Source organism: Equus przewalskii, chromosome 16 (genome assembly GCF_037783145.1).
Source record: "Equus przewalskii isolate Varuska chromosome 16, EquPr2, whole genome shotgun sequence".
Taxonomy (NCBI): domain Eukaryota; kingdom Metazoa; phylum Chordata; class Mammalia; order Perissodactyla; family Equidae; genus Equus; species Equus przewalskii.
The window spans coordinates 80,587,800-80,611,947 of NC_091846.1; the positions used below are offsets into that span (position 1 = coordinate 80,587,800).

Genomic DNA, 24,148 nt, shown 5'->3' on the forward strand with positions numbered 1-24,148 from the left:
GGCTCTTCCTGCCCTGGCTGGGAGACAGACCAGCTGTTTCCAGAAGCTTCCTGGGAACCCACCTGGCAGCAGCAGCTGGTGCTCAGGTGCAGGGACCAGGGGCCGCCCCCAGAGGCTGGGACACAGTCCCGGCCTGATGTCTCCGTATCCGGGGGACAGGCAGTGGCAGTGCTATGGGACCATTCGTGCGCAGCAACTCCTGGTGCTGGCAGAGCCGCCTGTCCTGCGATCGGCTCATCTGATAGCACGGCCATGGCCCCACCAGGAAGGCAGTTTCCAGGGTCAGATCTCAGTGCTGTTTCTGTGTCTCTGAGCCTCCTTGTTCCCAGCTGGACGCGGTCGCTGTTGGGGAGAACTAGGGTGACACCGTGTGGCGGGGATTGGAGGGTGTCACCTGTGTCCTTTGACCCCTGGGCCAGGGACCCCTCCCTCTCAGAGATCCTGCTCGTCACCACCATGCCCTTTGCATGCCCATGTGTGCTCGTATGCGAGGGCGTGCATGTGTGCTGTGTGCATAGCCATGTGCCCATGTGTGTGGTGTGTGTGTGTGAGTGTGCACATAGGTGGGGTATACACATGCCGTGTGCGAGTGTGCACACGTGTGTGCAAGCACGCGTGTGTTCTCGTGTGGGAGAGCGAGGGAGTGTGTGTGCTGGTGGGTGGTGGGGTGTGTCTGCAGAACGCTCTGGGCCCACCTTCCCAGCCTCGGGCTGAAGCACATGAAATCGCGATTGCACCCACCTGCCTGAGACTCGCGGGCTGAGCAGGGAACCTTGGGGTGCCTGTCAGTCTCCCTTGTGGGCCGCCGCCTGCTGCCCCCACCCAGCAAGTGGGTGCCCATCGTGATGTCCTCAATGCGGCCCTGCTGGCTCCCACAGGCCCCGGCACACGGGGCCCCAGGCCTCCCTGTGAAGCTCAGCCCCGGGTCCTCAGGGAACAACACCTGACCCCTTGGGGCTCCTGGCATGCCCTGGGGTCGCCTCTGGTTGGGGCCGGGCCCCCAGGCAGATCTGTGGCCCAGCCTAAGGGCCATCGCCGAGGGCAGAGCCCACTCTGGGCCCCATGGGGAAGTGACTTTGCTTCTGGGGCTCATGGGCTCAGGAGGATGGGCTGTGCGATCACGGCCACTATCAGGGCCACATGTCCTGGAGGCTCAGCCACATGCCACCTGCCCTGAGCTCGCTTCCCCTCCCCACCGTATGTTTCGTGGAATCAGACACATGGAAGGAAGGGCCAAGCTCTCTCGAGGGCCGGAGGGGAGAACAGCTTCTGTTCACTCTTTATTGTGTCTTTTTAACAGATGGTGCATCGTTCGCCCGGCGGGTCTGGGTCATGCCTGGGATGGTGCTGGCGCCCCTGCAACAGGCCGCGTGGTGCTTCTCAGGGCTGCTTGTCTGTGTCCCTCGTCCCTCGGTCTGGCCAACCCCAGGGGACGGAAGCAGAGACCTTCGGTTACTGGCCAGAGGGGGCAGGTGGCGGGCTGGGAGGGGGTCAGGGCTGGCCTAGCCCCTGCTCCAGCCCCTGACCCCCGGGTTCCCGCTCAGCCCCCTCCCACGTCTCCCGGGCTGATTTACCTTCCCTGGGGTTGCTACACGCTCTGCTTCACCTTCTTCCTGGTGGAGTAGGGGATACAGCACACCCAGCTGGTCCTGGTCCTGGAGGTGACAGGAGAGGGTGAGAGAGGTATCCCCCACTGGCCACGGAACCCCAGGCCACGTGTGGCACCTCCTCCACCCCAAAAGCGCACCACAGGGGCTCCCTTCCAACTTCATCAGGCCTCAGGAGCCGAGGACCTGCCAGCCAGGGGCGGCTCCAGGGCCCTCGCACAAACACGGACGCCGGTGCAGAGCTGGCCTGCCAGCCACCCGCCGTCTTCTGTGCTCCTCCCTCCGAGGCCTGAGCCAGAAGGGCCCATGAACATGGGGGACCCTAAGGCTCAGTTGAGCCAAGTCGTCCCTAGGCCCCAAGGCTGGCTGTGCAGGTATCACAGGTGGATGATGCCTGTGCCTGACCTGCCGTGTCCAGGACCTGGGGGCCTGTGCTCCCTTCCCTGTGGGGCGGTCTCTGGGGTCTCCACTTCCAACCAAGACTGCCTCTGGGATGAGGTTCCAGCCTCCCTTCCCTTTGCAGGGATCCCATGGCCCAGAGCCAGAGGGTCCCACTGGGCAGGTAGCATGTGGAGGGTCTGACCCCACCACCTGAACGGGCCTGAGGGAGAGGGCTAGACAGAGAAGCCTCGGCTCAGAGGAAAACTGAGATTACAGGTGAGTAGGGCAGTGGGACAGACAGGTGACCACACCTAGCGAGTGTCCAGGCCAGGCCACGTGGAGGGCCCACCACAGACCCCTCCCATGCCCTGCTGGCTTGGCTCTTAGGCACTGGCCCTGTCTCATAGGTTTTCTGGGGCAGCTGAACATGGGAGTGGGGGTGCTGAGACCAAGAGGGTGGAGCCAGGATTGTCCAGCCCTTGGGGCAGAAAATAAAGCCAGCCAGTTGTGTCCAGTGTGGCTGAATCCATCACGATGTCCACCAAGAAATGACGAGAAAAATAAAGATCTACTCGGGAAAAGCCTGCCTATTTCCACCTGGATTTGGGGTGACAGGCAGCTCTCATGTCCTGGTGGAAGCCGGTGTGGCCAGCTGTGCAAGTGGAGGTCAGGGAGATGCAGTCTTCTGAGCTAAGCCAGAGTGAACCTTCTTCACAGAACACACACATCGGGAAAGGCAGTAATCGCCACAACTGCCCCGTGAGCCCCGAGTGATGACGCCACAATCTTCCAGGGAGACTCCCTCCGCACAGGCCTGGCCTTCATCTGAGTCTGTGCCCCTGTGCAGGCCCTGCTGTTCACTGTTCTCAGAGGTGGGATCTGCTGATTTGATGCTTTTTTTTTTTTTGCTGAGGAAGATTAGCCCTGAGCTAACATCTGTGCCAATCTTCCTCGATACGTGAGTTGCCACCACACCATGGCTGATGAGTGGTATAGGTCTGGACCCAGGATCCAAACCCGTGAACCTGGGCCACCAATGCAGAGCACACAGAACTTAACCACTACGCCACAGGGCAGGCCCCTGATTTGATGCTTTCCCTCTCTGTTGTGCTATTCCACATCGTTTCCATTATTTAGAATGATCATGTATCAGTTTTATCAAGTAAATAGAGAAATTCTTATTTTAAAAAAAGTACAAGCCACGGCCAGCCCTGATGGCCTCATGGTTAAAGCTCGCAATGCTCCACTTCAGTCACCCAGGTTCAGTCCTGGGCTCGGAACCACATCACTCGTCTGTCAGCAGCCATGCTGTGGAGGTGGCCCACACAGAAGAACTAGAATATACAGCTATGTACTGGGGCTTTGGGGAGGGAAAAAAAAGGAAGATTGGCAACAGATGTTAGCTCAGGGCCAATGTTTCCCAGAAAAAAAAAAAATGTACAAGCCCATAAGCCAAGACATTAACACAGCTATTGATTCCAAGAGGTGGGAGCAGGGTAAATTGCCATTTTCTTCCTTGTGTTTCTCTGTATTGTTAAAATAAAATGGATCCCATTCCCCCTGCTCCCAGGACCCTCACGGACTCAGGAAGTCGTGGGGCTTCGCTGGCCCTACACACTCTCCACCGCTTTGGGGTGCAGGCAGTCAGGCCCCGAGGCCTGGCCCACTTGTCAGGAAACTAGCTGTATGTGACAGGTCCTCCCATTGCCTGCAGGACCAAGTCTGCAACCTCTGCAGCCAAAACCCCACCTGAGAAGCCAGCACAGCCACACGGTGACACCCCCGCTTAACTTCTCTTCTCCCTCCCTCATCTTCTGGCCGTTCTGCTGGCTGATGGGGGTGGAGAGAGGGTCTGGCTATGGCGTGAGGTGCGGCTCAGGGTGAAGGTTGTCCCTAAGCCCAGGCGGTTAGATGACCTGTCTCCTGCCTCTCAGCCCCTCCAGCCTCGACAAAAGCTTAGGTCTCTGTGCATGCCCAGGAGAAGAGGGGAAGCACAGTCCTGTCCAGCCACATGAGGCAGGTGGGCCTGCCAACCACAGCAGAGGAAAAGTCTCCCTGACCTCCCCAACGGGAAGCTACTGTATCACTCACTCATCTTCTGACAAATCCCCCACGTCCATCTGGGACCGCTTCTCTTCTCTCGTGGCACACGTGGCCACCTGTGGGAAAGAGCGGAGCAGTTTGAGGGCCTGGGGAGGGACTTAACCACAGGCACCAGGCCAGACCTGCTGGACTTGCCCAAGGGCTGCATGGGGAAGACTGTGCTGGGCCTGAATGTCCTCCTATGAGATGTGGCACCATCGAGTGGAAGTTTCCAAGTCGGGACCCTGACCAAGGAACAGTGCCCTGGATGTGGGTCACCGTGACCTCCTGACCATAGTTCAGGGGACCTGGGCCTTAGTCCCAACTCTGCCACTGGCTGACCCTCTCTCAGTCCTTAGAACATGTGGTCCCCTGTGACAGCCGTGGGTGGGGTTAGTAACCAGCTCTCTTCACCGTGGAGCATATTCTGAGGGCAAAGAGATAGAAGGAACGATCTGGGAATGAATGATCCCAGCCGGAGCTTAAATTTGCCAAGAGAGAACTTCAGAAAAGATGACTGCTCACTGCAGCAGAGAAATGCAGAAAGACATCCTGGAATATTTGTGTTGGAAAGACCCAGACAGGCCATTAGGTTGACCACTTCATTTTTATAGAAAATGTGATGCTGATGTCACAGTGATGAATGATGGTGATGATAGTGATCATGGTGATGATGCGGATGATGGTGATGATGGTGGTGATGATGAGGATAATGGTAGTGACAGTGGTGATGATGGTGACGGTGGTGATGATGGTGTAGGTGGTGATGATGGTGATGATGGTGGTGTTGATGGTGTAGGATGGTGATGATAGTGATGATGGTGGTGATGATCGTGATGATGAGGATGATGGTGGTGTTGATGGTGTAGGTGGTGATGATGGTGATGATGGTGATGGTGGTGGTGATGATCGTGATGATGAGGATGATGGTGGTGTTGATGGTGTAGGTGGTGATGATAGTGATGATGATAGTGGTGATGGTGATACCTAATACTGAGGCTTTCTGGGTACCAGACACTGTTCTGAGGGCTTTACAAAACAACACTGGGGTACGGGTGCTGCTAAGGTCCCCATTTCACAGACGAGACAGAGAGGTATGGTGACTTGTTAGAGCATTTACTGGTAGACCTGGACGTGGGGGCCAGGTCTGCTAACTCCTAAGCGTGTGTCCTTTCTACCACCTCAGCCTGATCCCACAAGAGGTTCTCGGGGCCCACAGGCACCCCGAGGGTGATCCAGGCCTTAGCATCTCCGACGGTGCTGGAATGCATGCAGGTTGGAGAGAGGGAGGATGACAAAGAGGTGAGGGTGCCCTCTGGCCCCCAGGCCAATCCTCGACACCCTGAGCTCTCCTGGCACTGCCGGCTCGTCTCTGCCTCAGCCTCCAGCACACAGGGAGGGGCAAGCTCCTCGGAAGAGCCTTGAGGCCTGAGCACGAGCGTTTCCCAGTGTGCGGTTTGGCTTTGCTGTCTGAGGGTTTTTACCTCCTCGGCATGGTCTCCCAGATCAATCTCCACAAACACAGATGGCTTCTGTGAATGGAAACCAAAGAGGCATGGCTGACGGGCATGGACGAGCTGGGCCAGGGGAGACTTCCTGGGATAGTGGGCTCTTGGCCCTGGGCCATCACCACCCGGACCACCAGACACTGGCCCGCTCATGGGGCTGCTGGGAAGCTGGGCGGGGAGAGGTGGCCGTGTGGATGGTGCGCTGTCACAGGCTGGCTCTGGGGGGAGGTTGGGGGAGAAAAGCTGACCTCCCACTTCTCCCTCTGCACCTCCCTTCGGGTCCCAGAGACGCCAGAGGGCCTCCCAGCCTTCGCCCTCCAAGAACCAGGGCCTGTGGGGACGAGGCGATGCCAGAGCTGAGGTGGCCCCCTGCGCCCACCCAGACCTGCGCAGCTGGGCCACACAGGATGCCGTCCTGCCAGGAAAGGCTGGCCGCCCAGGCACTGCTTCCCCAGGCCGCTACTGGAGCCTGGCTTGTCCTGGAATGAGTTTCCAACAAGCACTTTAGTCGACACCCAGAGAAGAGGCAGGGTGGGCGAAGGCCTCCCCAGAACCCCGGGACCATGCCAAGGGCTGTCGCTGCAAGTCCTGGAGAAGCCTGTCCAGCGGCCACTCCGTTCCCGACCACGCGATCGGCTGAGAAGGAAAGCCGCCTTCCCTTGGAAGAAGAACATTCTGGCTACGGCGTTGCCGTCTCAGGCAAGCGCCTCAGGGCAGTGGCTCGGGGGGCATCTTGGGCCAGGTCAGGCTGGTGGTCACCTCCTGTCAGGGCCCCGCATACCTTGAGCGTCTCTGCCGTTTGGTGAGCTGGGGCCAGGATGCCCCAGCTTCGGGCCAAGAAAACAGAGCTTGACCCCGAAGGCTCTCAGGGGCTCGAGGTAGGGCTTGGTCCAGCCTGAAGCACCGCCCCACAAGATGACCCGGGACCATGTGTCCGCAGCACACTCAGGGTCCAGCAGGACTGGGCCTGACAGGCCTCCCTGACTGACTTCTGTGACTGAGGGAAAAGCTCTTACCTCCTCTTCCAGAAGGTCCTCCAGCTGTGGGGACTCGGGGTCCTGTTCCTGTAAGAAGATGCCAAACAGGTAAACAAAGGCAAGACTCTGGCCCAAGAGGCCAGCGTGCGGGGACATTAAAGGATAGGGCTGGCCCCCGGGCCCTCCCCACCTGCTGCCCCTGCCCCCGGCCCCTGAGCTGTTCTCTTCCACCTCCGGCTCCGCGGTTCCACTCTCACGGTCTGCCTTCCCGAGGATGTGCTGACTCTCCTCCCACTTGTGCTCCTTCAGGTCTGCGTGACTGTGGGGAAGCAGGGCAGCGATTGGAGCCGGCGTTGTAGGCACACGGCTTCCAGCCAACATGTCCTCCCTCCTGGGCATCGGGCAGCCTGGAAGACGCTGGAACCTGCGCGTCGCCCGCATTGGCCGAGGGTCCTGAGTGTGAGGGGCCTTCTCCTTCCTGGGGCAGGAGGGTGGGTGGCGGGCAGAGGGAACAGGGACTGGGCAGTGCCCCTAGAGGCTGGATCTGCAAACTGTCCAGACCATCCCCAACATGGAGGCCAAGGCCAGCGTCCGCATGACAGACAGCACCTCCTCGGAGTTCCCAGGGAACTTCGGCGACCAGGCGCAAGCTCCAGGCTCTGGGCTATGCAGTAGGAGGGGCGGGCGGGGGGGCTGGCTGCCCTGAGACCCTCGTGTCACCTTGCCTCATCCTGCTCTCAGGACGCCTGCAGCTCCCTTGGGCCCCTGGTGCCGTCTCCTGCATCCTCCTTGTGCCCCTGCACACCGCCTCTGCGGACGGATGCTGGTCTCTTACCTGGTGACCTCCTCAGGGTCACATTTGAGGTCCTTTCCCTGGTCTTCAGACTCTGTGAGAAAAGGGTGGAGTTGGTCGTCAGCACCTCCGTCCTGTGGCCACAGCAGGCGTAGGCTCCTGGGACTGGCTGCCACTGTCCACCTGGACCCACGGTCACAGCTAAAAGGGGTCTAGACTTTCATCCCAACGGTTCTGCCCCATGCCTGCCCCAGGATACTGCCCTCTAACCCCTCACCCTGGAGCACAGGCCCACCCATGTGCCCGGGGAGCTGGGGCAGGGCTGACGGCGTTGCTTTCACAGCAGATGTGAGATGGGACCCTTGGCGTCTTCCAGTCACGGCACACTGGGCTGGCAGCAGCCGATGCAGAGCAGAGCGGAGACCTCATGGAGGTCCAGGATGAGGACACCCGGCTGGCCTGGGAGAGTCCTCTGGCCGCCAGTTCCTCCTGGCTCCTCTGACGGCATCGCTGCAGGTAGATGGTCTTTTTTCCAAGAAAAGTGCCAACAGATACCCGGTGGTGAGGATCTTTGTCCTGGCGCGAGGGACAGCAGGCACCGTGGCTCCCTGAGCCCCCCCAACACTCTTGTGTGCACAGCGGCCGTCCACCATCAATGGAGGTGAAACCACAATGGGTGACTGGGCAGGACAGAGCCTCCCCAGGTGGCTCCTCTAAGCACATTTCTCCTTGGGGCTCGCGGATGAGCTGGCCTTCGAGGAGGACTCACATAGCCAGGGTTTCCTAACCCTCCTTAGGATCTGAGATGGAGCCTCCGAGGGGCTCCAGGTCCTGCTTTTGTGTGGCCACATCTGAGCCTGGAACGGCTGAGATGACAGCCTGGTCCTCCAGCCCGACATGCACCCAAGGCCGGGGCACAGACACCAGGGCAACACTGAGCTCTCCATCCTGCTCTTGAGGGGAGGCCTGGGGCCTCTGAGTGACCTGGTCCTGGAGGATTCCCTATAGAGCGCAGGGTTGGATCAGCGACACCACTCGGTGTCCTTTCAGCTCACAGGCCCCAGGGCCAGGTGCCTGTAGGCGGAGGTGATGGCCGGGCTCCCCTAGGGGCCTGTGTCTGCCCAGCTTCCCCGGGGGCCCATCCACCTGGTCCTTCGCGCTGTCGCTGCCCTGGAATGAGTCCTGGGGCCCTGCCATCCTCCAACACCATCCTCCACAGGCCCGGGGAACCTTGCCCTGGGCAACCTGCCTGGGGGAGCTCTTGTCATGGCCAGGCCTCCAGGCTCGGCACACACGGCCTGGCTGGTCATCAGACCTTCTCATCTCTGGTCTGTGCTTCCCGCAGACAGAACCAAGTTCTCTTATCCTTCTCTCATCTGCGGCTCAGCACCGGCTCGGGACCCATGCTGGTCTGTGCTATGCTATCCCGGCAGACGAAGCGTGGGGAGAGGGGAGCTGTGTTTTCAGAGAATATTCTAGAACTTGGGAACTCTCATAATGTCCCTCAGGAGAAGAGGCCAGATAGGGGGACTGAGACAACTCAGAATCCACAGTTTTCTGGCAGAGATTTAAAAATTGACTTCTTTTGGAAAATCTTCAGCAGCCCCCTAGGCCATGTGTGCACATGTGTCTGTGTGTGCAGACATGTGCATGTGTTTAGAAGACACGGCTGTCCCAGGCAGATCTTGAGACCCTGCTGCTCCCTACAACATGCGTCTAATGAGAAGGGAAAGATTAGGAAAGAGAAACACGAGTTTCCTTTGCTCCAAAGGCTGTGGGCCTGGAAACGCGTCTCACACATCTCGTCTCAGGAAGTACAAACTCTGGCACGCTCGCGGCTCCCCTGCTCCGTTTGCTAAGAAAGAGCCTGTGTTTATCTTGGTCCCGCACCCGTGAGGCGATGAGCAGTCCGTCCTTCCGCGAGTTGGTTGCTGAGTGGCCAGGCGGGTAGAAGGCAGGGTTGTGACCTGCGGCTGGGGCTGTGCTCGGGGTCTCAGGAGAATGGGACAGTCAGAAGCTCCAGGCCGTGAACAGCGCATCCCTGCTGGCTTTCTCTGGCCAGAGTTGGAACGGTCCTCTGACCTACCACGCGCCAGCTGTTTCCAGCATGAGGAGCCCTTGCGGGTCGGGTGCGGCTGGGTGGCCGCGGGGTAGGGCAGGGCCAGGTGGCCTAGGCCAGTTCTCTTGCGGTTAGTGAACTATCAGAAAGTGTGGAAAAGGCACGAGGCTGGCCAGGGAGGGGTGACATGGTTCCCGGACCCCTCAGTAGCCAGTGCTGACTCTGCAACTCGGTGAGGCCCCATTGTGCAGATCCAGTGGGGCCTTTTGGGGGCGCGCTGCTTCTTCTGCCTGTGCAGCATGGCTAGTGGTCCATCTGTGCCTCCCCCACGTCCTCCCTGAGCACTGGGTCATGTTGTGGGGGCGGTGGAGCAGGAGCAGAGTGCTAGGGAGAGCCACTGGGGAAGCCAGGGAGAGGGGAGGCTGGGGCGAGGGGAGACCTGTGTGAGGGGGAGACCAGGGTGAGAGGAGGCCAGGGTGAGGGAAGGGAGGGAAGGCCCGTGTGAGGGGGAGGCCTGTGTGAGGGGGAGGCCAGGGCGAGGGGAGTCCGGGGCGAGGGGAGGCCTGGGAGGCTTTGCGGAGAGTCAGCTGCTGGAGCCGGGAGGTTCTTTGGGGAGCAGGGCAGGGTTCTAGGCAGAGGCAGGTGGCCATGGCTTGGGGCAGTCCAAGAACACAGCGACGGGTCCCTGCGCTCCTCTCCTGGAACAGCCTTGTCTTCCCTGAGCGACTTGCTCGCACCGGCTCAGAGGTGTCCTCACTCTCTCTGCCTCCCACCTGCCCATAAGGCAGATGTCATCCTGCTCCCCTTGAGTGTGTGCATCCCGTCCGGGTCAGTCCGCACCCCTGGCGAGGCTGCATCACCTCGTCTCATTTTACGATGTGGACGGCAGTGCGCATGGCTGGGGGGCCTTGGGGTCTGCATCCTGCGGGCTCTCGACGCGGGGGAGGCCAAGCCCCTCCCACGGGGCCTGGCACTGAGGGGACAGTGCGCAGGTGGAGGCCTCTCTGTCGCCCACCGTTGGGGACACCCAGCAGTGTGGGTGGGAGTGTCCGGAACCTTGAGCCCCTCCTCAGCTGAGCGCCCCACGGCCCCGCAACGCTGTCCTCAAGTTGCCCTCCTTCCACCACAGTTTCCTCAGCTGACTCAGGATGGTTCCTTCTTTGGGTACTCCGCTTCTCCTGTGTGAGCCTGGGGTCATGTGGCCCTGCTCGGGGGTTCCACAGGAGGAGGTCGTGGGGAGAGCCACACAGCAGCCCCTGCGCGGCCCCCGGCGCCTCCTCCTCCAGTAGTGCATCTCTGGGCATTAAACTGGAGAACGAGCTCCTCACAGCGCTGCCTCTACAGTCGCGCACGGCTTGAATTCCCTGCCCACTGGGCTCACTTCCAGGCGCCCCTGACAACCTCATACAGGGCTATGCGCTGTGTGGATGTCCCGCGAGGCCAGGGCTGCCAAGGCCCTGGCAGGTGACAGGAGCATCCCTGGTCCCCCAGGGTGAGGCCTGCTGTGCCAGGGCTGGTGAGGGAGATGGCCGCCCACACGGGAGAGCAGGTCACTGTGCTCCAGACGCAAGTCACAGAGGATGAGGGCGTCTGGGTGCTCGTCCCCACTCGGCCGCACCATGACCTGCTTGGCATGTTGAGGGATGTACTGCAGTGGGAAGCGCCCATGCCAGGTGCAAACCACACACCATATGTGCGAAAGCTGCCCGTGCCACTCATGGTGACAGGTGGCACCTCCAGGCTCCCTGCTGACCCTCCCAAGGCCGTGGCTCCCAATGGAGGCACGGCGTCACCCTGGGCCTCACTATAAACCAGGTACGCTTCCTTGTGTGTTCTCCCACGTCTCCATCCCCACCCTCCCTGGAAGCAGCAGCTGCCACACGGTCCCTGGCCCTCAGGCTGCCCGCAGAGCCCCAGGTTGGTTCTGCCACCTGCCGACCTTGGAGCACCACACTGACCTGGTCCTGTGGGGTCTGAGCAGGGGCAGGGGGCGCCCGCAGTGTTCCCACCTGACTCCCGGCACAGCTTCTTGATGCAGCTCGGGGGGTCCCCCTTCTGGAGCAGGCCACCCACGCTCCTGCTCCTTTGGAGCTCGGCTGCCTCACTGGCCTTTGCCCCGGAGGGAGGTGCCCCGGGGCCTGGCCGGTGCCTGCGGTGAGCGGCTGTGGCATCCTTCTCCATTCTGCTCACGCCCTCAGGTCTCAGGAGGAGGACGTGGCTCTCAGGCACGCCTGCAGATGGAGAACATGGTTCCCGCCCTCACGACCAGCAGCCGGGAGTGTGCCCCCAGTTGCTAAGTGGCCCCTGTGACATCACCGCCAAGTCAGAGGTCAGAGGTCAGCCCTGCAGCAGGCCACAGGGCTGGGGAGTGGATGTGCTGGGCCTCCCACTGGCCAGTCCCTTGCCAGAGAAGGCAGAGGAACGGCCCTTGGGGACATGGGCTCTCAGGGACAAGGCCGCCTGCCGCGGGGTCTGCATCTCAGAGCCAAGAGTCAGTCTCTTCCTTCAGGGACAAAGTTGGTGCAGACACTTGGGCAAAGGGACGAAGATGCGGAGGCGGCCTCATCCTCTCCCTGCGTGAGAGGAGGTCTCTGTACAGACACGGCCTCAGAGGGCACTGAGGACGGCTGGCAAACTGGACTCACAAACCTGCTGCAGCATTGCCATCCGCAGGAGCAGCTGGGACCGCCATGACACATGCCAGACATGACACACACATGCCAGACATGACATGCCAGATGTGACGCACACCAGAGCCATGACACACGATGTGACACACATCAGACATGACGCACACCAGATGTGAAGCACACACCAGACATGATGCACATCAGAGCCATGACACACACACCAGATGTGATGCACACCAGACATGCACCAGAACCATGACACACACACCAGATGTGATGCACACCAGTCATGATGCACACCAGAGCTGTGACACACACCAGATGTGATGCACACGCCAAGACGTGATGCACACCAGACATGATGCACCAGAGCCATGACATGCATACCAGACATGATACACACCAGATGTGACACACACCAGAGCCGTGGCACACCCCAGTCGTGACGCACACACATGTCACACACCAGAGCTGTGACACATGCCAGATATGTGACACATGCCAGAGTCATGACACACACGAGATGTGACACCTGCCAGAGCCAACACACGCCAGTCATGACACACGAGACGTGACACACATGAGATGTGACACACACTAGATGTGACACATACCAGAGACATGACACACACCAGAGATGTGACACACAGCAGAGACAGTGGCTCGAGCAGCACACACATAGTCTCAGCACTGGAGGTGGGAGCCTGAGTTGTGGGCTGGGCGGGCTGGTTCCGCTGAGGCCTCTCTCCTGGTGTGGACGTGGTCTCCTCACAGGCCATCCTTCCCTCTGTCCGTGACTGTCAACTCTTCCTTTTATGAGGACCTGGATCATGTGGGATCAGGCCTGCCCAGTGACCCAGTGTAACCTAACCACGTCTTCAAAGACCCTGTCTCCAAATATAGCCACAGCTGAGGTCTTGGGGTCAGGACTTCATGCAAGTGTTTTGGGAGACGCAATTCAGCCTGTAACACAGCCTCACGGGACACTGCTGGTGCCCTCTTCCTCAGTCATCAAGACCCTGGGGGACAAATCATGGTAGGTCCTTCCCTGACAACAAGTGATAGCACTTGTGTCACAAACACTCAGAACCAGGTGCCGGAGACTCCCTGATTCACACTTCTGTCCCCAAACAAGTGTGCAGCATCCTGGCCATGTGGGCTCAGGTTGCCAGCCACGCAACCTGTGCAGGTGCCTGGTGGGCCCGGCAATCGAGATTGGCTTGCTCAGGGGGTCTGCTCCAACCCCAAGGCCCAGAATCGGGAGAGCTGGATAGATGATGGCTGGACGGTGGGACGTTAGAGCTGGCTCTTCTCTTCAGGAAATAGGTGGACAGACTGGGGTCCCCCAAAAGCCAACTGAGACGTGTCCCTGGGCTCCTGGGAGAGGCCTCTGGTCGCTGCCTACCCCAGGGTTTTCTCCTTTCAGCCTTCCACGTCCTCCCATGGGGCGTGACCTTCCAGCCCTCCTGGTTCTCTCTGCTGCCTGGGCCTGGATGTCAGTCTGAGTTGTCGAGGCTCCTTGGAGCCACCCGGCCCTGCTGTGTCTGGGCTGACCGGTGCCACGGCCTCTGACCTGGTGGCCTCCTGGGCATGCATTTCTCTCTCAGTGCCCCACCAGCCCTGGCCCTCTCCCACCGCCAAGGCTGCCCCGCCCAGAGCAGACAGGACGGGCCTGAGAGAAGCAGGGACAGCACTTCCCACCCCCATCTGCGCCCCCAGGGAAGGGGCTGACCACGGTCGCCCTGGTTCCCAGGAACATATGCCCCTGTGTCCCAGGGTCAGACCCCTGATTCTTCTAACAGCCGACTCAGGCTGGAATTAGAGAAACGACTGAGCAACAACCAAATGGAGAAAAGAAAGAAAAGAGCCACACTGTGCGCCTGGCTCCTCCCTCTCCTCCCCTCCAGGACGGACAGCAGCCAGGAGCTCCACTGGGCCCCCTCAGGCCTGTCACTCTTGGCTCCTCCTCTCAGGGGCTGGCCTATGCTTGGTCCTCGAGCCCACAGCCACTGCTGTGTCCCAGACAGGAGCACGCGAGGAAGCATGTCCTTCCCACCCTCCTTGAGCTGGATGCCCATCTCTGTCTACACTGTAAGTTCCCAGAAGAGCACCTTCCAATGGCCTGACTCCACATCTCCATCCCAGAGAGCATCATGGTTTCCAGCTCGACCCAGAGCCCCACAGCTGGACCTGCCTGTCAGGGGGCCCTCACCTGTCATTACAGGTATGTCGTCCAGCTCCCCGCCTGCCCCGCTGCCCCATGTGCAATGATCAGTGGGCAGTCCTCAGAAAGAAGAGAATGTCTGCTTTAATTGGCCAGTAAAATACATTGCAAGTCGTTAGTATCTTATAAACAGAGACATTAAGTTACAAATCCGTGTTAAAAATTGCAGTTCGATGCAGCCTAATGGCTGTCCCAAAGTTTACTTTTTCCAACATTTTCCTCCTCCATTATTGTGACAAGTAACTTACTATCTGCCATCTAGATGAAGAGTCTGAGGGACAGTGCTTGCAAACAAGAACAGAGATAGGCACAGGGTTCCACGCATCCGAACAGCACTTTCCGAAGCCGGCACCTGTGGCGTGAGGACCGTCTGGGAGAAGTTGGCAAACAGCTGGGGGGCTGACCGCCCCTGTCAGGACCCCACCCAGGAGGAGCACAGCCCTCTGTGGCCCTGACAGCTCCTGGGGGCTTCAAAGACAGTGGATCCCTGCTCCTGGGCCTGGTGTCTGCACGGCAGGTGTCTGCTTCCAACTCAGCATTCCTCCCTCCCTGATTCTCCCTGGAGAACCTTTAATCGGCTCCGTGAGACACACGGCCCATTTCACCCTCCTGCAGCACCCTCCCCTTCAGTGAGAACAGGCTGGATGTTCTGAGTTACTTTGTATCAAAGGGCTAATAAAAAAACGGTCCTTTAAAAACATTAGGAAAGACAGCTTGAATATGATACACATTTCTATTTTAAAAATCTTCCCCAAACTTCCACAAAGGGTGGTAAACGTGGATTCTACTTTTAAGCCCGTGGATGGCAAACCAACACAATCTGTGCCTGAAGAGGGCCCAGCAGACACGGCTCAGCCCCTGGCTCATCTCAGTGGCTGGTGAGGCGAGGCTCCAATCTCCGCAGGCAAGACTGGACCCCCAGGAACTCTGCAGGAGGACCCTGGTGCCCCCAAACGCCAAGGGCGTCCTCCAGTTGGGATCTCAGTGCCGTTCCACACAACCCAGCACAAAACGGACCTCCAGCAGGAAGGAGCCAAATCGCAGAGCTGAGCCTGGAGCCTCGCCACGGCCACAGGACCACAGGCTCCAGGGAAAGAAGATGCTCAGTGTCCGGCCGAGCGAAGCAGAGCCATGAAGGAGAGCCAGGGGCCCGGGCAGGCCGCAGAGCCAGCGAAGGTGCATGTGGGCAGAAGCGCGTTGCGGCCATGCACATGACTGGCCCCTCGCTCTAGAAAGGCCAGCTCCGTCCCGGCCACCAGCGTGAATAAGGTGAGTGCAACCACAGAGATGGCCCCGGAGCCTGGGAGGCCAGGGGCTCGGGACTCTGTCTCCCACTGACACCGCGGGTCCCCTGCTCGTTGGTTCCACCTTGTCTCCTCCTCCACAGGCGGCTTTGTGGGGCGGCCTCACATGGAGTGGGTGGAGACCTCAGACTGCTGCCTGATGTAGCTCTGGAAGCTCTTGTCCCCGATGGGGTGCTCCCTGGAAGGAAGGAAGGGGCACGTGAGGGGCAGCCCACTCTGCTGTGCCCTGTAGGATGCATGTGTGCTGTAAGGGCTGCAGGCAACATGGACAGCAAAGGCTCCTCGAGGCCGCCCAGGGAAGCACATGACCCTGGTCACAGCGTGTAGGTGGCCCATGTGCACACACGTGTGGACACTGAGCTCCGGGAAGCGCAGTGCTGTTACATGTCTGGGTGGCCCTCGCCTGTGGCGGGTACTCAGTCCTGCCGCAGACTGGTGTGTGTACAGCTGTGGCCACCGGACACAGGACCCGGCCCCCAGGCTGTATCCACTGTGGCTTCATGGTGGTCAACAAAGGTTAGTAAGGGTTAATGAAAGGTTAACAAAAGGTTAGCAAAAGGCCAAGGTGGGCTCTCTCAACACAGGGGCCAGGGTTGGGGGTAGGGAGGCGCTGCCTGGAACACTGTCTAAGGGCCCTGGAGAGCAGAGCGAGGTCCTGCTCTGAGGGAGGCTGGAAGCCTGCCCCAGGCCCCAGGCTGCACACGGGTGGCTCTGAGACAGGCCTGGCCCCCAACTCGTCCAGACCCAGAGTCCCACAACCAGGACGCCATACTCACTGGCTCCCATACTTGGTCCTCTTGAACTTGTCCCTCTTGTACTGCGCGTGCTCCTGCTCCAAGGCCCCAACCCCGGCGATGACCTGCCTCAGTGTCTTGTAAGTCTCCTGGGGGTCATCGATGATGAAGGTCGAGTACTCCTCCTGCTCTGGCCCATCGTACACGGATCTGCTCCCACAGGCCTCTGTCAGGAGAGGCCAGAGGTCAGGGCACAGCAAGAGAGCCCAGACAGGCTGCCTCCTCGGGCAAGGGCTGACCATTCATGGCAAAGGCACAGAAAGAAAGCACTCCCCAGAGCCGGCCAGTCCTGGGCTCTGGAGAAGCCTGCAGGGGCGAGAGACCAGGGCCCAGCCCTCTCCAGCAGCGCTTCTCTGGGGTGGCCTGTGTCTGTCCACGCCCCACGGCTCACAAGCTAGACCAGCAGAGAGGGCTGCTCCTAGACGCTGGGCCAGGCTGGCCAAGGGCCTGTGGGGTCAGCCCAAATCCGTCTGGGCAGATGAACTCGAGGAACACCCATCTGAGAAAGGGGTGCCAGGGCCCCACCCACTTCTCTCACCCAGCATTTACAAGGACACGCGCACCGCCTGGGGACATGCAGGGCCCAGAAACTGTCCTTACAGGTGTCACCTCTCAGCCAGTCTGTTCCAGCGGCTTCCTAGGATCCCTGTCTGTCACCTCCACCTGCTAGGCAGGTGACTCTCTCATCAGACCCCACGGGAAGCACCCAAACACCTGAGCTGGGCCCCCAATCGGTCTCCAAACACCTGAACTGGGGCCCCTATCAGTCCCCACACACCTGAGCTGGGCCCTACACTCCAGGGCCACAGAGACAAGACAGCCTAGGTGAGCTGGCATCCAAGGGCTCACCAAGCCCTATTGCTATTTCCTTATCACAGAAAGTTCCAGCGTCTACTTTACTGTCTTTACTTCCAAATCAGGGGAAATCTCTTAATTCTTATTGAAAAATCACACCTGTGCAAAGGAAAACTGGGAAGATTTAAGATTTCAAAGAAAACGGAATTTGACAAGAGCAAGATAAGGGATCCAAACACAAGGAAAACAGAGGAAGAGAAGGGGTGGGGGGGGGGGTGTCCCAGGTGCCTGCGTGAGCCCTGCGGGCGCGGCCTACTCCTCTTTCAGGTGATGTGTGGGCTACAGGCTTGACGTCAGACCAGTCACCACTGTCCTAACGTGGCCACGGGAAGGTACTTAAGCTCCTGGCCTCAGTGCACCTTTCTGGGAAAGGGGGCCCCGGGGCCCACAACAAGGACTGAGTTCACCCTGGAGGCTCCTGGCCGGGGCCTGGTGGGCCTGGTGTGAGCTGTGGCTGCCACTGTTAGTTAGAGATGGAGAAGGGGGCAGAGGCAAAGGAACGTCACCGTACCGACGGAGGGCTCAGACCCAAACAAGCACGTGGGGCTGACAACCACAACAGGTGAGCAGAAGCCACAGAGAATTCTGGCTGCAGGACAGGCATGGCATCAGCAGGGAGGGCTGATGCCTCTGACGAGGAGTCTTCGGCGCAGGTGTAGACAAGGAGTCACAGGAGACAGCACTAGGGGAGGGATCAGGTGCCTCTGAGCTCTGGGTGCCATGCTCACTGCTCCATGAGGTTGCCGCACCCAGTCCTCGGGCTCATGTGGCTGGGCAGTGCCCAGCGGTCGCACTTCACGGAGGAGGAAATCAGGCTGGCCTATGCATGCCCTGCCCTGCCTGCCTCACAGCAGGTGCCAAAGCTGGCTCTGAGCTGAGGCCTGTGCATCTGGATGAATCCCACTGCGGGGCACTGAGGGGTGAGTGCTGGATGTGACCCGAGAGGCCAGGCCCGTGGGGGTCCCAGGACCGGGTGTGTGACCAGCTTGCCATTTTGAGAACAAGAAGGAGGAGGCATCCATAAGCCACGTGAGAAGCAAAATTCCTGAGAGATTATTAAATAGATCACAAGCTGAGCTCGGGGAAGAGAAACAAAATGGGTCCCAATGGCGCACGACACTTCCTCTGTGATAAGGTTATAAACCAAGAGCGTCTGCGTCCACTTCAGCAAGGCAGCTGACACGTTATGGAACAACTCGAGGACAGGACCCGAGCTGCAGAGCAGATGATGGGCAGCTACTCAGTGGTTCGTGCTGACCAACCACCATGCCCAGTTCTGAATGACGGATGGACTGAAGCACGCGGCTCTGGGCCGGCGACTGTGGGCTCAGACACACAAAGTTGGACATCAGGCTGGTGACAGCAGGGAGAGAGACCCAAGAGACCACACTCCTGACGTGGTCCATGACTCCAGCCTCCTTAGGCGTACAGGATGGGACTAAACTACGCTCTGAACCTAGGTTAGGACAGAGAGGCCTGTGGAGACAGTGCCTTCAGCTGACCAACTGCAAAAAGGTCACGGAGTGCCCTGGCGGGAAGGGGATGGAAACACTCGACGCTTATTTAATGGCTGTGTGCTTGACGCCCTGTGAGGTCAACCCACTCAATCTTCCCCAACTCCCTGAAAGTGGGCACTAATGCCTGCTTCGTAGATAAGGAAACAAGTGGCTTTCCCAGGACACAGCACAGCAGCGGTGACCTGCCACCACCTCGAGAAGCTCGTTAGCGTTAATCTTGGTGCAGGGGCCCAAACCCTGGTTCAGGCCTGCAGCACGGACCTCTGGGCTGTCCGTGCCTGCGTAAGTACTGGGCTTCACTGTCACACACCTCAGGGGGCTGTTAACGAAGCAGAGTGTGCCCAAGGAGGGTGGCCACGCGAGACCAGGCCACACGAGGGATGTGGGGGACACTGACGGTCTCCTCTCCCACAGGCGACTGCAACCCAGCTTCCTCTGAGCACTAAAGGGCTGCCACACCCACAGGAGAGGCGTGCTGCATCAGACAAAGCGAGCCCCAGGGGCTGAGTGCCCAGTACGACAGACTAGCTAACACAAAGGGAGTGTCTCGAGGCAATCAGAACGCTCTGACCCAAACTATCTGCCTCAAGAAAGCATTGAGATTCCGGGCAAAGGCCTGAAGACAAGTGAGAAGTGCCTCGTGCTGTGGTGCCTAGAAGTGAGCTGTGAGGCCTCCAATCATGTTGACGTTCTATGAACACTTGTTGTCTAGACAACTGCTATACTGAATAGGAGGCTGGGTGTGCAAGAACACTTTCCATGTGTTTGTCTACCCATCCATCTATCCGTCCATTCATCATCTGTCCGTCTATCATCTCTCCATCCACCCATCCAGCAAACAGATTTTGGGTTCCTCCTTTGTGCCAGGCAGTGGGGTAAAGAAGCCCTGCCTCTGCTCTCAAAGGGTCACAGTATATTGAGGTGAACAGATCAGAGATGACTGTCACTGCAATGACAGAGATGAGCACCAGCTATCAGGATGGGTGTGAGAAAAGCTCCTGGGAGGGGGAGACTCACAGGACAAATGGGTGTTAGCCATACTTAGGGTGGCATCAGAGGAAAGGCACAGGGGTTTGCGGGCCAGTGGCATTGGGGCAGCCCCAGGTGTGCCACTGCTAGGGGCAAAGAGCGAGGCAGTGAGTGGAGAGGTGGCTGGAAGGTGGCTGACAGTGGAAGGCCTCGTCAGTCTCATTAATGAACCTGTGTCTCACACGGTGGGCTCACCTCTCCAAGGTTCTTGGTTCTACCCTCCAGTGTTCTGGTCACTCTTACTACTGTGTTGGGAAGAGCTATCACCTCCGCCTCTAAGGTCTTTGCCACCCTGAGGCCTCATGCAGCCTCAAGGCCACTGCTACAGGGCTTCCTGGGACCTAGGAACCAGGTACCGTGTGTGGCATGCTTGCTGGGGGAGAAGCCTCTGGTGTGTGTGTGCATGAATGTGTACATGTGTGTGCAGGTGTGTACATGTGCACACATATGCTGCTATCTGTGCATGTGCACATACCTGCATATGGGCATGTGTGTTCACATGTGTACATGTTCAGTTGTCTTGCGTGTATGTGCATGTGTAACTGTATGCATGTGTGGCTGTGTGTGCATGCACATGCATGTGTGGCTGTGTGCACACGCATGTGTGCCTGTGCATGTGTATGCGTGTGTGCATGTCCGGGCATACCCCAGATGAGCCATCTGACAGCACAGTGTGGGGCTGGGAAGAGGCGAGGCTGAGCTCACAGAGGGGCAGCTGTGTGTTCAGCACAGCAGGACTGCAGGCTTTCCTCGGCCATGGCCCATGACTGACACCTCTGTGTAGGTCAGGAGAATGAAAAGGGGGGTCTGTGGGCTCAGTTCCAGGCACGCTCAGCTCTATGTCACACTCTGCAGGGTCCACCAGCTCTGAGAACCACCAGACCTGACACAGGGCCAACACAGCTCACTCGCCTCCCAGCGGGCTCTCCTCACATGTACCTCTCCCAAATACAGCCCCAGACGACCATCCCGTGTCACCAAATGTGTCCAGACTACACTGTTTAATTCTTTAGAGCACGGGACCAACAGAATGTCAGGGATCATGAGACTTTGTGAATGTTACACCTGGAGCTGTTGGGCATACATGTGCACACATGCTCACGTGTGACCACACACGTCCACAGGTTCATGTGTGTGCACACATGTCCACAAGGCTCACGTGTCTTCACACACACCCACACAAGTGCCCATAGCTCATGTGTCCACACATGCATGCAAGCGTCCACACATGCACAGCACCCACACACAACACGCACGTCTGTCCACACTGGTCACTTATCCCGTACGCATGTCCACATGCATCACACATGCTCACACATGTACACACATGCTCACGAATGCACATACATGCCCACAAACGCGTCCACACACACATGCACATGTCCCACTGGAAGGCACAGAAGCTTCTCAAGAATTTGGCGGCTCAGAGAGTGAAGCTGGATTCCACCTTAAGATTATCTACAGAACCTGTTACTACAGCAGTTCTGGGACAGCTGTCTACCCTACAGAGAGATTCTCCCGCTCAGAGCTATGACAACACCACCACAGGCCCAAAGAGGCCCCAAGGGCTTACTTCCCCAAGTCACCTCTGCAGGAAGTTCTACATGTCACCAGGACCCCGGCAGGTGTCCCCAAAGCTACACCGACCTCGTGTGATGAGAGGCTGGCCACGCCCTACTCTTACCTTGCATCTTCTCCAGCTTGCTCATGTAGGAGTTAAAGAGGGAGTAGATGCGCTCTGTCTCACGGTCCCCATCAATGTCCAGCTGGATGTTTGCTGGGAGGCCGCTGCCCGAACACAGCAATAACAGAATGGAAGGAACAACATTATTAACCATGACACCGATTCTGTTAAAGATCACTAAAGGTGAGGAGTGAGCCGAGACTGAACTTGTCCCGACAGGGGCTGGGGCATTTGTGCGGTCTGTGACCAGCACACGGGCACTTAGAAGTGACTGGCCACGGTCTCAGAGAACCAGAGACCTCTTGGTGCCCACAGATCTGCCAGAACAACAAGCAAATGGCACACTTTTTCTGCTGCGAAAAGAGACGACCTGGAACAAAAACAGCCCAGCCGATGAACTCGGGCCCCGAGGGTGGTGGGCTGCCTGGGGGATGCGCGGGTCCCCTCCCCTCCCTGAGGCAACAGGGGGCTTGTGACACAGATGCCCAGGGCCCAGCAGGGATTCATCCCCAGTTCAGCTGCTTGTCTGTGATGCCGGCTCCTATTTCCCGCCCTGACAGCTCTGGGGATCTGTCACACCTCAACTGCGAGACACAGCAGTGGTCACCGTGTTCAGGAATCACATGGGCACAGGGACCGGCTGAGCACCCTGCTGGGCTTGGGCACCCAGGCCTCCTCCCAGGACTGGCAGAGGAGCCTCCAATGACCCTCAGGAGGCCCAGCTGGTGGCAGGGCAGGAAGGGCTGCCTCAGTTTCCCAAGGAGGGGCTGCGAGAACGGTGGATCCTTCCAGACCCTTCTGAGAAAAACCAGGCCAGAACCTGCCCCTGGGGTCTTCTCTCTACCTAGAGCCCCTCCTCGACTCCCCAGGGATGGCCCCAACACCCTGCTGAGTGGGAGGACCCATGAGGCTCTAGGCCCCTGTCAGTCTGCACAGAGCCTTTGTGAGGATGGCCCAGCATGGGCTCCTTGAGGACAGAGCGGGCCGTGCACATGCAGCCTGCCGAGTGGGCAGGGTAGCCCCAATGCAGCTCTGGGGCAAACTTCTTTGCACAGTGCCCAAGCCGGATCACTGTGCTCAGCCACATTGGGCAGCTGGGAGGGCCCTAGAGGCTGGAGAGGCACAGACCTACCTGGTGCAGGGGGAGCAGCCGGTGGCCGTGTCCGAGGAGGCCCTGCAGCACAGCCAGTGGCCGTTGAGGTAGGCGGAGGGATGGTAGACGGTGAGTCGCTTCTGGTTGCACTGGCTCACCTTGGTGAGCACGTCAATCCAGGCCTTGGCCTCCACACAGTTGTTGGCCTGGATGTACAGGGCTCGCTCTGGCTGGATGACCTGGAACATCTGGGGGACAGAGAATGGGCTTAGGGGCCACGCCACAGGATCTGCTGAACCACAGGGTCAGCAGATGGCCGGTCATCATCATCGATGCCTGTGAGCCCAGGGGCTGTGGGGGAAGGGTCTGGAGCCGACCTGGAAGCTGGGACAAGCTCAGGGCCTGCAGTGGGAGGGTCTGGAACCTATCTGGAGGCTGGGAGGAGCCCAGGGCCTGCAGTGGGCGCAAAGGGCTTTCTGTTGCTCTTGAACTTGACGGAGCCAGATGCCACAGCCCTTCCCCTGGGGAACCCACGAGCAGTGGGGGCCATGGGGACTGAGGAGGTCAGCATGACTCAGCTGGGACACCTGGTCAGCCTGGCCATGGCACTTCCTTTCCTGGGGCCTCGGGGGTCCCCACTGGAAAAGCAAGGGAGTAGCATAGCTCGCCTTCCCCCCTGGGGCCATTAGATCATTGGGGCTGGTCTCCCTAGGTCTCCATATTTTTTAAGCTGGGACCGGCTTTCCTGCAGGCATGTCCTGCCCCGCTTCCTGTCCTTATCCCCAGACCTGCCTCAGGGCCTTTTCACATGCTGCTGTCTCCATCTGAAAGGCTCCTCCCTCCCCGACCTGACCACCCTGGGGACTCCTCCTCCCTGAGGCTTCTCTGAGCCTCCACTGCCTTTCCTATTTATTATTCATTCAACACACTCCTGAATACCAGGCGCTGTCCTAGGTCCTGGGGACACAACATGCCCATTTCAGCCCTCGTGAACTTCCTACCAACGAGAAAGATAAATGTGAGTGCGAAGTGCAGGGGGCAGGGGAGGCTCATGATGTAAGGGAGGGGTCAGGAACGGACCCTCTTAAATAAACGCGCCACCAGCTGAGATCAGAAGGATGACTAGGACTTAGGTAAGTTGAATAGGAAAAGTAGGGGATGGAAGGTGTTCCAGGCAACAGGAGGGACAGTAGGCACAAAGCTCCTGAGGCCAGGGAGCGTCAGGTGCTCCCAACAGGAGCAGGCCAGGATGCACCCAGAAGATGGGGGTAGACTCGGGATGGGTGGGGGGCCAGAACCCTAGGAAGGCTCTTGCAGTAGACTTGTCAGAGGAATGAGGAGAGGCCAAGAGTGAGGACGTCAAAGACGATGGTAGCCTCTTCCAAGGGGTGGGGTATGTACCTGCGTGGTGGTGCAGGCGTTGAGGGATTTGGGGCGGGCGACTTGTGGTTCTGAGTTCCCGAGGAACAGCAAGGCTCACGCACAGAGCCCATGGCCCACCCGCCTTGCCCTCAGGCATGTCACACAGGCCTCAGGGGCACCGAGCTGTGTGGCTATGACCCCCAGTGGAGGGTGCGCCTCTGGACGGGGAATTTTGTCCCACTTGTTCTC

The 24,148-nt window shown here is 59.1% G+C and overlaps 2 protein-coding genes across 9 annotated transcripts in view; both read right to left on the minus strand.

Moving 5' to 3' along the window:
- Window positions 1-1,241: 1,241 nt before the first annotated feature.
- On the minus strand, window positions 1,242-13,207 carry C16H13orf46 (chromosome 16 C13orf46 homolog). 6 transcript variants are annotated; one of them, XR_011528287.1, is made up of 9 exons: window positions 11,366-11,713; window positions 7,391-7,442; window positions 6,787-6,874; window positions 6,595-6,642; window positions 5,964-6,057; window positions 5,555-5,602; window positions 4,080-4,147; window positions 1,575-1,655; window positions 1,242-1,415 (listed from the first exon to the last, which is right to left on the minus strand). XR_011528287.1 is itself a non-coding variant. In XM_008518129.2 (8 exons), exons 1-7 carry the CDS (start codon window positions 11,586-11,588, stop codon window positions 1,589-1,591), a joined length of 543 nt encoding a protein of 180 aa, XP_008516351.1. In that variant the 5' UTR covers window positions 11,589-13,207; the 3' UTR covers window positions 1,242-1,415; window positions 1,575-1,588. The 6 variants fall into 6 exon arrangements, 4 of the variants coding, with proteins under 4 accessions (XP_008516351.1, XP_008516349.1, XP_008516350.1 ...); XR_011528288.1 differs by having other exon boundaries at window positions 11,417-11,712; XM_008518129.2 differs by lacking the exon at window positions 5,964-6,057 and having other exon boundaries at window positions 11,417-13,207.
- Window positions 13,208-14,322: 1,115 nt separating this feature from the next.
- Window positions 14,323-24,148, minus strand: part of RASA3 (RAS p21 protein activator 3) — an 89,708-nt gene continuing 79,882 nt past the window's right edge. For all 3 annotated transcript variants that reach the window (XM_070579433.1, XM_070579434.1, XM_070579435.1), the window contains 4 exons: window positions 22,577-22,785; window positions 21,445-21,548; window positions 16,342-16,525; window positions 14,323-15,743 (listed from right to left, as the gene is read on the minus strand). In XM_070579433.1, the coding sequence (XP_070435534.1) occupies window positions 15,668-15,743; window positions 16,342-16,525; window positions 21,445-21,548; window positions 22,577-22,785 (573 nt within the window). In that variant the 3' untranslated portion in view covers window positions 14,323-15,667. The remainder of the gene's footprint in view (window positions 15,744-16,341; window positions 16,526-21,444; window positions 21,549-22,576; window positions 22,786-24,148) is intronic.

Bases quoted from the DNA above. Each gene is read 5' to 3' on its own strand.
- C16H13orf46 (XM_008518127.2), bottom strand. From the start codon at position 11,588: ATGGAGAAGGATGCCACAGCCGCTCACCGCAGGCACCGGCCAGGCCCC. The intron at 7,443-11,365 runs GTCAGTGTGGTG...CTTTTCTCACAG, and splicing joins CTCAGACCCCACAGGACCAG to AGTCTGAAGACCAGGGAAAG. The intron at 6,875-7,390 runs GTAAGAGACCAG...GCTTCCCCACAG, and splicing joins GACCCTGAGGAGGTCACCAG to TCACGCAGACCTGAAGGAGC.